The sequence below is a fragment of the Oncorhynchus gorbuscha genome, linkage group LG15, assembly GCF_021184085.1.
Source record: "Oncorhynchus gorbuscha isolate QuinsamMale2020 ecotype Even-year linkage group LG15, OgorEven_v1.0, whole genome shotgun sequence".
In the NCBI taxonomy this organism is placed as follows: Eukaryota; Metazoa; Chordata; class Actinopteri; order Salmoniformes; family Salmonidae; genus Oncorhynchus; species Oncorhynchus gorbuscha.
In genome coordinates this window covers 73,454,034-73,469,033 of record NC_060187.1, presented here as the reverse complement: position 1 = coordinate 73,469,033, position 15,000 = coordinate 73,454,034, and the positions used below count along the sequence as shown (strand labels likewise).

Genomic DNA, 15,000 nt, shown 5'->3' with positions numbered 1-15,000 from the left:
CAGCTCATACAAGGAGAAGACCGATCAGAGATGCAGCCAAGAGGAGGCCCATAATCACTCTGGATGAACTACAGAGATCTACAGCTGAGGTGGGAGACTCTGTCCATAGGACACCAATCAGTCGTATATTGCACAAATCTAGCCTTTATGGAAGAGTGGCAAGAAGAAAGCCATTTCTTAAAGATATCCATAAAAAGTGTTGTTTAAGGTTTGCCACAAGCCACCTGGGAGACACACCAAACATGTGGAAGAAGGTGCTCTGGTCAGATGAAACCAAAATTGAACTTTTTGGCAACAATGCAAAACGTTATGTTTGGCGTAAAAGCAACACAGCTCATCACCCTGAACACACCATCCCCACTGTCAAACATGGTGGTGGCAGCATCATGGTTTGTGCCTGCTTTTCCTCAGCAGGGACAGGGAAGATGGTTAAAATTGATAGGAAGATGGATGGAGCCAAATACAGGACCTTTCTGGAAGAAAACCTGATGGAGTCTGCAAAAGACCTGAGACTGGGACAGAGATTTGTCTTCCAACAAGACAATGATCCAAAACATAAAGCAAAATCTACAATGGAATGGTTCAAAAATAAACATATCCAGGTGTTAGAATGGCCAAGTCAAAGTCCAGACCTGAATCCAATCGAGAATCTGTGGAAAGAACTGAAAACTGCTGTTCACAAATGCTCTCCATCCAACCTCACTGAGCTCGAGCTGTTTTGCAAGGAGGAATGGGAAACAATTTCAGTCTCTCGATGTGCAAAACTGATAGAGACATACCCCAAGCGACTTACAGCTTTAATCGCAGCAAAAGGTGGCGCTACAAAGTATTAACTTAAGGGGGCTGAATAATTTTGCACGCCCATTTTTTCAGTTTTTGATTTGTTAAAAAAGTTTGAAATATCCAATAAATGTCGTTCCACTTCATGATTGTGTCCCACTTGTTGTTGATTCTTCACAAAAAAATACAATTTTATATCTTTATGTTTGAAGCCTGAAATGTGGCAAAAGGTCGCAAAGTTCAAGGGGGCCGAATACTTTCGCAAGGCACTGTATATGTATGTATGTATGTGTGTATATATATATTATACATGTACATACATTTGTTGTTTTATACAAAAATAATATATGGGGAATTGGAAACAATGCAGACAATTACATTGCTGGAAGCCATCTGCAATAATAAAGCTGATCTACCCCTAAAAAATGTTAATTTAAAAAATGGCAATACCTTCCTAGAAAGAGCTAATAGATATCCAGTGTTGTACACAGAGCATACAGTGTGTATATTGAGGTAGGCTCTGTAACATGCTGCTAATGGGCAGATGTTTTACTATAACATTGTCATATCAAATTACAAGGACTATTTACTGCTACAGGGTGTTAACCAGTTCAGAGTCCAGTTAAACACCAGTAACTCTCACTTTAGTTAGGTCACATTAGAATCCAAAGCAAGACAAAACCCGGGGAATTAATTGGCTCATCGCCAACAGAGTAAATCAAAGATTATCGTTGTCCACGCACCATTTATTTGGCTTTGCAAATGGGAACAAAAGGGTATATGTGGTCACCATAACACACACGACAAAACGTATCTAGATACAACATTTACAGCCACATACAGTTCATGTTGAAGACATTGGACTGAACTTACTTAAACAGATTGGCCAGTCTTACAAGTACTGACGAGTCACTGGCTTGGCTCTGGACAGAATCCCTCTCAAATACACACCATATCCATATTTAACATGTAGGTGGGGCCGGTTCAGTGGACAGAATCATTGCCATTTCCAGTCCTGATGGACCTTGCACCCCTGATAAGCCAATATGATAGTAGTTAATCAAGTCCAATCTAAATACTGTACTAACAATCCTAATGTCTTATAATACACCACACACACACTAAGAAGCTTGTTTCTCTCTCCAAGAACCAATCCCTTGCGTAAACAAAAGGAAATCTGATTTTAGCAGGGCCTCATTTACCAGGCAAAGTAGGGCAGCTTCCTATGCTGAAGCTGTTCATTCTTCTATCAAAACAAGCCCAGAGAAAACCCTTTCACAACTATAGCCTTCCCCCTATTACTTTCACCAAACAACACCAACAAATATGTTTTGTGTATGTCTTGTAAGAGCAGCACTAAGGAATTATTTTACTCCACTTCCTTAGCGGTTTCTCAGTGTTGATCATGTGACCTAGCCGTGACCCTGCGTCTCTATCTCTGCCATGTGACTTCAGCGTGGGAACTGCTCAGGTCAGCAACCTGTGGAATACAGGACTAACAGTGACTCTGCGTCTCTATCTCTGCCATGTGACTTCAGCGTGGGAGCTGCTCAGGTCAGCAACCTGTGGAATACAGGACTAACAGTGACTCTGCGTCTCTATCTCTGCCATGTGACTTCAGCGTGGGAGCTGCTCAGGTCAGCAACCTGTGGAATACAGGACTAACAGTGACTCTGCGTCTCTATCTCTGCCATGTGACTTCAGCGTGGGAGCTGCTCAGGTCAGCAACCTGTGGAATACAGGACTATAACAGTGACTCTGCGTCTCTATCTCTGCCATGTGACTTCAGCGTGGGAGCTGCTCAGGTCAGCAACCTGTGGAATACAGGACTAACAGTGACTCTGCGTCTATCTCTGCCATGTGACTTCAGCGTGGGAGCTGCTCAGGTCCTCAACCTGTGGAATACAGGACTAACAGTGACACTGCGTCTCTATCTCTGCCATGTGACTTCAGCGTGGGACCTGCTCAGGTCAGCAACCTGTGGAATACAGGACTAACAGTGACTCTGCGTCTCCATCTCTGCCATGTGACTTCAGCGTGGGAGCTGCTCAGGTCCTCAACCTGTGGAATACAGGACTAACAGTGACACTGCGTCTCTATCTCTACCATGTGCCTTCAGCGTGGGAGCTGCTCAGGTCAGCAACCTGTGGAATACAGGACTAACAGTGACTCTGCGTCTATCTCTGCCATGTGACTTCAGCGTGGGAGCTGCTCAGGTCCTCAACCTGTGGAATACAGGACTAACAGTGACACTGCGTCTCTATCTCTGCCATGTGACTTCAGCGTGGGACCTGCTCAGGTCAGCAACCTGTGGAATACAGGACTAACAGTGACTCTGCGTCTATCTCTGCCATGTGACTTCAGCGTGGGAGCTGCTCAGGTCCTCAACCTGTGGAATACAGGACTAACAGTGACACTGCGTCTCTATCTCTGCCATGTGACTTCAGCGTGGGACCTGCTCAGGTCAGCAACCTGTGGAATACAGGACTAACAGTGACTCTGCGTCTCTATCTCTGCCATGTGACTTCAGCGTGGGAGCTGCTCAGGTCAGCAACCTGTGGAATACATGACTAACAGTGACACTGCGTCTCTATCTCTGCCATGTTACTTCAGCGTGGGAGCTGCTCAGGTCAGCAACCTGTGGAATACAGGACTAACAGTGACTCTGCGTCTCTATCTCTGCCATGTGACTTCAGCGTGGGAGCTGCTCAGGTCAGCAACCTGTGGAATACAGGACTAACAGTGACACTGCGTCTCTATCTCTGCCATGTGACTTCAGCGTGGGACCTGCTCAGGTCAGCAACCTGTGGAATACAGGACTAACAGTGACTCTGCGTCTCTATCTCTGCCATGTGACTTCAGCGTGGGAGCTGCTCAGGTCCTCAACCTGTGGAATACAGGACTAACAGTGACACTGCGTCTCTATCTCTACCATGTGCCTTCAGCGTGGGAGCTGCTCAGGTCCTCAACCTGTGGAATACAGGACTAACAGTGACACTGCGTCTCTATCTCTGCCATGTGACTTCAGCGTGGGACCTGCTCAGGTCAGCAACCTGTGGAATACAGGACTAACAGTGACTCTGCGTCTCCATCTCTGCCATGTGACTTCAGCGTGGGAGCTGCTCAGGTCCTCAACCTGTGGAATACAGGACTAACAGTGACACTGCGTCTCTATCTCTACCATGTGCCTTCAGCGTGGGAGCTGCTCAGGTCAGCAACCTGTGGAATACAGGACTAACAGTGACTCTGCGTCTATCTCTGCCATGTGACTTCAGCGTGGGAGCTGCTCAGGTCCTCAACCTGTGGAATACAGGACTAACAGTGACACTGCGTCTCTATCTCTGCCATGTGACTTCAGCGTGGGACCTGCTCAGGTCAGCAACCTGTGGAATACAGGACTAACAGTGACTCTCGTCTATCTCTGCCATGTGACTTCAGCGTGGGAGCTGCTCAGGTCCTCAACCTGTGGAATACAGGACTAACAGTGACACTGCGTCTCTATCTCTGCCATGTGACTTCAGCGTGGGACCTGCTCAGGTCAGCAACCTGTGGAATACAGGACTAACAGTGACTCTGCGTCTCTATCTCTGCCATGTGACTTCAGCGTGGGAGCTGCTCAGGTCAGCAACCTGTGGAATACATGACTAACAGTGACACTGCGTCTCTATCTCTGCCATGTTACTTCAGCGTGGGAGCTGCTCAGGTCAGCAACCTGTGGAATACAGGACTAACAGTGACTCTGCGTCTCTATCTCTGCCATGTGACTTCAGCGTGGGAGCTGCTCAGGTCAGCAACCTGTGGAATACAGGACTAACAGTGACACTGCGTCTCTATCTCTGCCATGTGACTTCAGCGTGGGACCTGCTCAGGTCAGCAACCTGTGGAATACAGGACTAACAGTGACTCTGCGTCTCTATCTCTGCCATGTGACTTCAGCGTGGGAGCTGCTCAGGTCCTCAACCTGTGGAATACAGGACTAACAGTGACACTGCGTCTCTATCTCTGCCATGTGACTTCAGCGTGGGACCTGCTCAGGTCAGCAACCTGTGGAATACAGGACTAACAGTGACTCTGCGTCTCTATCTCTGCCATGTGACTTCAGCGTGGGAGCTGCTCAGGTCAGCAACCTGTGGAATACATGACTAACAGTGACACTGCGTCTCTATCTCTGCCATGTTACTTCAGCGTGGGAGCTGCTCAGGTCAGCAACCTGTGGAATACAGGACTAACAGTGACTCTGCGTCTCTATCTCTGCCATGTGACTTCAGCGTGGGAGCTGCTCAGGTCAGCAACCTGTGGAATACAGGACTAACAGTGACACTGCGTCTCTATCTCTGCCATGTGACTTCAGCGTGGGAGCTGCTCAGGTCAGCAACCTGTGGAATACAGGACTAACAGTGACTCTGCAAAATATGGCGCTGCTGTTTACAAGCCAAATAAATCTATATGAACATACTATATATTTTTTGAAGATAATATTTCTGGGTAAAACGTTTCCACCACTGGAAGGTAACATTTGTCATCAGACAAAGCACTGTGCCACACATGTAAACTCTAATACAACCCAAACAACTGCTTTCTTTGGCATGAGTGCCAGAACAGGAATGTTGTGCATCTAATTAGCCGCTCATAACACCACTTCAGGTGAATCATTTCCATTGACCAGCAGTAATGGGACGGCGTCACTGACCGCTAGGTAGGCTGTGTCCCTCTCATAACACCACTTCAGGTGAATCATTTCCATTGACCAGCAGTAATGGGACGGCGTCACTGACCGCTAGGTAGGCTGTGTCCCTCTCATAACACCACTTCAGGTGAATCATTTCCATTGACCAGCAGTAATGGGACGGCGTCACTGACCGCTAGGTAGGCTGTGTCCCTCTCATAACACCACTTCAGGTGAATCATTTCCATTGACCAGCAGTAATGGGACGGCGTCACTGACCGCTAGGTAGGCTGTGTCCCTCTCATAACACCACTTCAGGTGAATCATTTCCATTGACCAGCAGTAATGGGACGGCGTCACTGACCGCTAGGTAGGCTGTGTCCCTCTCATAACACCACTTCAGGTGAATCATTTCCATTGACCAGCAGTAATGGGACGGGCGTCACTGACCGCTAGGTAGGCTGTGTCCCTCTCATAACACCACTTCAGGTGAATCATTTCCATTGACCAGCAGTAATGGGACGGCGTCACTGACCGCTAGGTAGGCTGTGTCCCTCTCGATTGCGTCTGCCAGCCGGCTCAGGAGCAGCCCGCGGTCCGATGCGTCCATGCGTCTCCATGGTGACCCAAACCGAAAGGCCTCCTGGCAGCCTTCACAGCCTTGTCCACATCTGCCTGGAAAGACGGAGAAGGAGGCCAGAGGGAAAACAGAGGGAGATGAAAAGACAAGCAAACCAAATCAGAAATATTAGATTATATCATTTAAAAAATGGAAAACAGAAAGGAAAACAATGCACACTGCTGCAAGATTGTGCTCTAATTACACCTTTTTCCATGTTTATTTGACCCTCTCGTCCTCCTACCACACCGAATTGTCATGTTACTGCTTCACGCAACTTGTTCTTGTCTTAGCATGCCAAGGATGTAGTGTTGTTGAATACAGGAACAGTGAGGGGCCTGTTCAAATGCTTTGAAAAATGTCGTCTTCCTTCCTCCCTTGAGACAGTCATTACGACTAAATAGGTCCAAGCTATGTAGGCTAGTGGAACCCCTGCTTTCACCAATCCAATTATATTAGATCAGTGATTACTCCAAGGAATGGAGAATGTAAGTCTTGTAATTAGACAGAACAGGGCCAGGTTTCAAGGCAGTTCCAGCCACTGACCTTGTCTGCCTCAGCCACCTGACAGATGACCTCTCCTGTGGCTGGGTTGATGGTGGGGAAGGACCTCTTGCTGACGGCATCCTGCCACTGGTTATTGATGAACAGCTGTAATGAGACAGAGGAGATGTGATTAGGCTCTATGTTTAGATGACATATGTTATCACAACTCTTGGATCCAATAAATTGGAGCCAGTATAAACACGATTGTCCAGTTGCATCTCATTACCTCCCTTCAGTTTTTATTTGTGCAGTATTGTAAGATACTGTCTCTGACATAATATTACAATGTTTTAGAAGTCTCTTTATACTTTTCTCCAAAACGATTGAACAGAAACACATGCATGTACATTATATGTGTTGTGGCTCTCTATGTACAAGCTGGTCTTTCAACTCTAGCAAAAGTTGTATTAATGCAACCCAGGAAGGTTTCTGGCTGTCTGCCGCATTACAGTTTTGCATAACACCATCATACCCAACAATTATCTAGTGTATATGTAATTCAGTTGACCTAATGTATCGGATAAGTACGTTCTCACAAGGTTCAATCAGGTCAAGTGTTTTAATGTCAACAAGAGTTAATAATAATGCATCTAGTCCAAAAGATATTGCAATTCTCACGGATGCCTAGTTGCCTTGCTATGAATTGCACATGACAGAAATACACTAAACCGATCATTTCAGTCGTGTGCAAAAATGATAATAGCTACTCAACAGGTCATTCAACAGGTCAATCAATGCTTATCGCTTACCTTGTTATAATGGACTTCGGGCTGTGCGCTTGGAACCGGGATGGCGGCCGCCGAATACTGACAATTGGAAATGCCAGAGATCCGAGGAAAAGTTCGGGATAACACAACTCGAAGCATGGTTCTTCTTCAACACAAATGCGTTTGTCAACCAGGGAGAGCGGGCTTTCACAAAGTATTGTACAGTGAAGTCGATCGTCATCTGTCACCCGCCCCCAAGAGCATGCGCAGTAGAGCCTTCCTTAGATTACGTTTTCAAAGTGAAATGTAGGCTATAGCGCCTGCATCAGTACCGTTCAAGTTCATAAAGAGGGAAACAGTGGGGTAAAACATTACATAAATTAAATAAAAAATTGCAAATCAGATGTCAAAAACACATTTTGTTACAATATTTCACTTCATCTTTGCAACAGCCTCCCCAACATCCAACATAATGGAGAGTAAACTATTAAGGGAAACATTAACAAAGCAATATTATAAATGAGGGCACATTTTCAACACAAGAAACCATGAGCAAAAACAAGCAGACAGGTTATGCACACCCTCATTCCCAGTGGTGTAAAGTACTTAAGTAGTGTAGGAGTGTGCCCATGGCTATCCATACATTTAAAAAACATTGTGCTGTCTGGTTTGCTTAATATAAGGAATTTGTAATTATTTATACTTTTTCTTTAACTTTTGATACTTAAGTATATTTTAGAAATTACATTTACTTGTGTATACTTAAGTACTGTATATTTAAAACCAAATACCTTTATGATTTTACTCAGGTAGAATTTTAGGGTGATTATGCAACTATGGGCACTACTATGTCCTCTGGTCAATTTTGGGGATTTTATCAAAATAAAACAAATACTTGTATGTTAAGTTCACAGTGGAATCACCCCATCATTTTTTAAACACCTCTCTATCAAGTATTCTAGCTACTTTTCAGATGCATTTTATACTTCAATTTCACTATTTTGCCCTTGTCCCTGACCCAGACTTTTAAGCTTCTACTATGTCTTCCTATGAGAAAACATTAATAATTACACATTATATACTGTTATGTAGTACAGAAAGAGTCAATTAAATCAAATCTATATTAATATTTGTGAGTATGCCCTTTATATTGTTTTTTTACACAAAATAGACCTGTCCTTTGGGAGTGGTGTCATTTCCACCACTGAGGACAAATTCCTCATTAATAAAGTTTTTCAAGAGAATGTTCATTTAGTTACCATGGAAACATATTGTGACACTGACCCACATGGCTGCAGTGGACAGTTGTTCCAGATGTTACATTTACATTTACATTTAAGTCATTTAGCAGACGCTCTTATCCAGAGCGACTTACAAATTGGTGCATTCACCTTATGACATCCAGTGGAACAGCCACTTTACAATAGTGCATCTAAATATTTTAAGGGGGGGGTGAGAAGGATTACTTTATCCTATCCTAAGTATTCCTTAAAGAGGTGGGGTTTCAGGTGTCTTCGGAAGGTGGTGATTGACTCCGCTGTCCTGGCGTCGTGAGGGAGTTTGTTCCACCATTGGGGAGCCAGAGCAGCGAACAGTTTTGACTGGGCTGAGCGGGAAATGTACTTCCTCAGTGGTAGGGAGACGAGCAGGCCAGAGGTGGATGAACGCAGTGCCCTTATTTGGGTGTAGGGCCTGATCAGAGCCTGGAGGTACTGAGGTGCCGTTCCCCTCACAGCTCCGTAGGCAAGCACCATGGTCTTGTAGCGGATGCGAGCTTCAACTGGAAGCCAGTGGAGAGAGCGGAGGACCGGGGTGACGTGAGAGAACTTGGGAAGGTTGAACACTAGACGGGCTGCGGCGTTCTGGATGAGTTGTAGGGGTTTAATGGCACAGGCAGGGAGCCCAGCCAACAGCGAGTTGCAGTAATCCAGACGGGAGATGACAAGTGCCTGGATTAGGACCTGCGCCGCTTCCTGTGTGAGGCAGGGTCGTACTCTGCGGATGTTGTAGAGCATGAACCTACAGGAACGTGCCACCGTCTTGATGTTAGTTGAGAACGACAGGGAGTTGTCCAGGATCACGCCAAGGTTCTTAGCGCTCTGGGAGGAGGACACAATGGAGTTGTCAACCGTGATGGCGAGATCATGGAACGGGCAGTCCTTCCCGGGAGGAAGAGCAGCTCCGTCTTGCCGAAGTTCAGCTTGAGGTGGTGATCCGTCATCCACACTGATATGTCTGCCAGACATGCAGAGATGCGATTCGCCACCTGGTCATCAGAAGGGGGAAAGGAGAAGATTAATTGTGTGTCGTCTGCATAGCAATGATAGGAGAGACCATGTGAGGTTATGACAGAGCCAAGTGACTTGGTGTATAGCGAGAATAGGAGAGGGCCTAGAACAGAGCCCTGGGGGACACCAGTGGTGAGAGCGCGTGGTGAGGAGACAGATTCTCGCCACGCCACCTGGTAGGAGCGACCTGTCAGGTAGGACGCAATCCAAGCGTGGGCCGCGCCAGAGATGCCCAACTCGGAGAGGGTGGAGAGGAGGATCTGATGGTTCACAGTATCGAAGGCAGCCGATAGGTCTAGAAGGATGAGAGCAGAGGAGAGAGAGTTAGCTTTAGCGGTGCGGAGCGCCTCCGTGATACAGAGAAGAGCAGTCTCAGTTGAATGACTAGTCTTGAAACCTGACTGATTTGGATCAAGAAGGTCATTCTGAGAGCTTGTTTGCTTGATGTCATGTCCAAAAGTTGAAGAAAAATCGAGGTAAATATTGCTTGTGTAGAGAATATTTTAATTGTCAGTCATTTCCAAACAGGCTTTAATTTCTTTAATTTGTTATTCTTTAATTTGATATTTTATGCATTTAGTGTAAATTATATGCTAGCTGTAATACTAACAAAGCATGCTAAGCAGTCTGTTAATTTTCCCCAGAAACTGTAGAAGTGTCATTTGCATCACAGTCATTTCCAAACATAAGTGTGGTGAAAATTACAGAAAGTGGTGGATATGAGACAAATCCATTATTCGTTTTTACTTTACCTTTTATTTTATTTTTTATTTTTTACTTTAGGCTTATTTAACCATGTTTGAAATTAATTTAATCTAGAAAATGTTCCAAGGGGTGCACAAGTTGAAAACTAAGTAGTATTTGTCTTTATTTTTTAGAAGATGCCACATAAAACAGCACAGAGGTCACAGACATAGAAACAACATTTTTAAAAATCCTATAGGATACCAGGGACATCTGCAAAAAGACAGGGAGAAGTGAATTCTATCTCTGAGCTTACAAAGCGAGAACAAAGACACACAAGAGATGGCAATGGAAATGTAACCAACGGAATAGAAGACAGACTAAAAAGAGAACAGTTGCAATGGATACCTACCTATCAGCCAACACACCACCTCAGTCACCAGATGACTTGCAGCCAGAACATGATACCTACCTATCAGGCAACACACCACCTCAGTCACCAGATGGCTTGCAGCCAGAACATGAGACCTACCTATCAGGCAACACACCACCTCAGTCACCAGATGACTTGTAGCCAGAACATGAGACCTACCTATCAGGCAACACACCACCTCAGTCACCAGATGACTTGTAGCCAGAACATGAGACCTACCTATCAGCCAACACACCACCTCAGTCACCAGATGACTTGTAGCCAGAACATGAGACCTACCTATCAGGCAACACACCACCTCAGTCACCAGATGACTTGCAGCCAGAACATGAGACCTACCTATCAGCCAACACACCACCTCAGTCACCAGATGACTTGTAGCCAGAACATGAGACCTACCTATCAGGCAACACACCACCTCAGTCACCAGATGACTTGCAGCCAGAACATGGGGCTAACATACCTGCCCCTAACTCATCTGCCCTGATACCCCTTCCTCATGGTCTGCAACAGGAATGAGAAGTTGAATACTTGCTGGAAGGAAAAAGGTTGTAAGAGGTCGCTCAAAAGCATACAGAGATCTTAGTATGACAAATGTCAAACTTGATAATGCTTTACGGAAAGCTGAGAAATACAAAAAAGTATGATCGACCGATGAACAAAATGGAGAGACCACGATTTCCCAAAGACAAAACAGAAATTGAAGGGAACTCAGAAGAACTTGAGAAGGATTTTTTTGTTTTAAAATACCATCCTTGTAGAGTTAACACAAAAGTTGTTTTTTTTTTTAAGTGCAGTGCCAAGGTCAAACAAGTGGCTTCAAAAATGCTCATGGGCAACATCCTGAGAAAGTATGGCCTGGTCAAAGCCGCAAACAGAGATTTTGCTTTTCAGCAAAAGCAATGAGGTCAAATTAAAACAGGCCATCAAGTCTTCAATACTCCAGGAAAAATCTGTAACAAAATTAGCACAGCCACAGAAGAGAAAAATCACTTGATTCTATGAATGTGATGACAACAGCAGAGCAACAACAGGGAAAAAGGACACACTGACGAGGAACAGAAGAAAAGCAGAAGCGCTTCTTGAATGGCACAATTCAGAACCTTTATCAGAAGTTTGAGGGAATATTCAGAAATTCCAATTTCCTACTGTGAATTCTGCAAAAGACATCCTTTTTGGGTTGTCAAGCCAACAGTCCAAGATAGGGACACATGCCTCTGCAAAACCCACGCCAACCTCCAGTTCATGGCGGACAAACTACAGTATCACAAAGTGATAAGCTGCAACAACAATGAGAACCTTAATGAGTCTTTCTGCTGTGAGAACCTGAAGAAAGACTGCATGTACACAAGAGTTCTCCCTTTGCCAAGCCAAAGAGCTTAAATATCTGAAGAGCTGGAGAGAGAGAGAAGGAAAAATAAAGAGGGAAACATGGAAAAGTTCACTGTATATTTGACAGTATAAGAAAAGGTGTGAGGCACACTACATATTCTACTGGAGGACTTCTCCAAAGGATTGAAAGAGAAGTTGGGGAAACACATGTACAACTTTCGACACCAATACTCCAAACTGAGAGAATTAAAAGGTAATCTGTGGAAAGAGGAGATCATCGTGCATATTGACTTTGCAGAGAACTCAGGGGTGCAACTATCACTGGGGAAGGGGGACGTGGGTTCTGAAATAGCATTTTTGTCCCCTCCAGTTTTATCATTTGAATGTGATACAAAATGAGGCAATGGTGTGCTTTAGGACCATGCAGACACCTCTGAGAGGTCGGGTATGCTTTTTGGATTGTTTATTCAACTGGATAAAACAAATTATAATAATTATCCCCCCCCTCACTTCTAAAACCAAAGTTTGCCACTGAGAGAACTACCTGCATAAATACACCCGTTAAATCCAAGCAGTTCACTTTGGTTATTCTCACATGCAGGTGACCCTCCACACCTGTGTTGGACATACCACAAATGATACCGTTTCCTTTTGCTCACTGAGCTCTTCTGTGCGGATGACCCCTCTGCAATCTGGGTTTATCTCTCAAAACCACTGACCTACTTCCTTAAGCTCTGCCCACTTTTGGAATCTTACTTTTCAACCATGTTCTACAATGGTTGTTGTTCAAAATGTTTGCAATAAAATATTATTTTCATAAGTTTATTTTTTACATAATGTCATTTCCACCACACCTTGTCATTTCCACCACACCCATATTTTTTTAGGTAAATTAGTATATTGTGTATAATTTACATTGATTGATTTGTTTTAGATAGGGAAATCATATGGTTGTTATCATCATATGGTTGTTATCATCTCACAAAAAGGTTGGTGGAAATATCTTATTTTATGATCAATAAATATTTTCAGCTGTCACAAAGGCAAGTTTATACATTCAGGCATTGTGTTGAATTATTTACTTTAGGAAAAACTTAAAAATATAATAAAATAATGCAAGTTAATGTACAAATGTATAAGAAATGTGTTGTCAAATAGTTGTATGATATTGCATTTTCAACTCAAATGGATGTGATGGAAATGACATTTGTCTATGGCCGTCTGAGAAAAATTACGAAAATATATAAATTCCTGAATAGTACGACCGCAGCCATGATCAGATATTATTTCTAGACAAATCAAAGACGATTATAATACAGGTCAAATGGTGGTTCAAAACATTTTCATTTGTTAAAAATTGCCAAGGTGCCTGAAGTTGCAGAATCACCCTTTACTCGGTGACTTTCACTTTTACTTGAGTTATTTTCTATGCATGTATCTTTACTTTGACTAAAGTATGACAATTGGGTACTTTTTCCACCACTGCTCATTCTACAGAAAAGTAGCCAATCACCTACATCGTCCAAAGGCCGGCAAATGGTGATATTGAGTTGTTTCGTTTTACCGTCCTCCACCATACTAGCTACTATAATTCCTAGGACTGTTAGTCCCAGATGTTGCATATGGCGTTTAGCCAATCAGGTTGCAGCGGTCTGTTGTTTACCCTGGCTGAAGGCTGGCGCAACATCTTGAAGAAGCATTAGCCGCTCTAGCATGGTAGTAGAAAATTGTGTTTCATAAAGAAAGTATGCTTATTTTCCCCGTTTTTTTTCTCGCTTTCTTGCCATTAAATCGAGTTAAGGAGGAAATCGACAACTTTGCAACCTGAATGATGAATGTTTAATGTATGAAGCGGTCCACAGGGGATACATGTATGTAGCCGGCTGCATGCATTCCCGTTGGATGGTAAAATGACTCAATATCGCCATCTGCTGGCCTTTGGGCTACACCTGGTTTAGCTGTCACGAGAACAATGGGCAGGTTAGGGATGGATCAGAATTTACAGAATCGTTAATTGGAGGAAAATGGGGGAGGGTCATGCTTTTTCAATTTCAGTCAAGGGGAGGGTTTAATATTTTTTAAATCTAGTCCAGGGAAGGGTCGTGTAATTTGTAATCAATTACATTTCAATATTTCTCAGTGTTTTAGAATTAGTTGCTTATTAGGTTATGGATAGCCTATCAATGTGTGCCAAGTGCAGCCCCCCATCTCTGATTCTTAGCTGGTCATGCAATATCATGGATGCCTGCGCAACTATAGGGCAAAACAGGGTTGGCTTAGATTGGTGACAACATGTAAACTATATATAGTCTCCAATGTTTATTGAAAACAAATACATTTGCACAATGAGGACTTGTCTCTCAAATACATCATTACAGTTGTTGGTTAGCCAGCTAGCAAAATATAGCCATATTAGCATTGACAGAAAATCAGTCAAAACACCTCAAAACAAGATATGGTATCAATAACAAGATGAAATTAGCTGAAACAAGCCACATAGATTCTCCACATGGCAGTTTGTCATTGTTGCTAGCTATTTAGCCATCCAGAACCACAAAAACTCAAACTTCTGCCCCATTAAGGGAGTGAACATGCACATTGTTTTTGTGAAGTTGTCAGCTAACCAATCTATAGGCTATTTAGTGTTGTCTAAATCAAATTATCCATAGTCTATAGCCTATAGGCTACAACGTGCAGTTATATTTCTGGGATGGTGTAAATACTACTAGTGTAGGCCTAAGGTGGCATTACACAATGTAATGGATATTCAAACCCTGAGTCCAGGCCTGCTCTGCTCTTGCTGATCAAAAACCTTTTTGTGTCCTCCCTAACCAATGGCTGTGCTGTGTAGGCCTAAGGTGGCAGTTCAGGGGGAGATTCCAAAGGCTTCTTCAGAAAATACATTTTGAATAGGCCTAGTCTAAAAAAATAAAAAAGCACTCTTG

General features: G+C 43.8%; 1 protein-coding gene across 1 annotated transcript in view; it reads right to left on the bottom strand.

Moving 5' to 3' along the window:
- Window positions 1-7,557, bottom strand: part of LOC123997967 (aldehyde dehydrogenase, mitochondrial-like) — a 21,606-nt gene extending 14,049 nt beyond the window's left edge. The window contains 4 exon segments of the mRNA XM_046302722.1: window positions 5,982-6,091; window positions 6,094-6,121; window positions 6,612-6,716; window positions 7,361-7,557. Coding sequence (XP_046158678.1) covers window positions 5,982-6,091; window positions 6,094-6,121; window positions 6,612-6,716; window positions 7,361-7,477 — 360 coding nt within the window. The 5' untranslated portion in view covers window positions 7,478-7,557.
- Window positions 7,558-15,000: the final 7,443 nt, after the last annotated feature.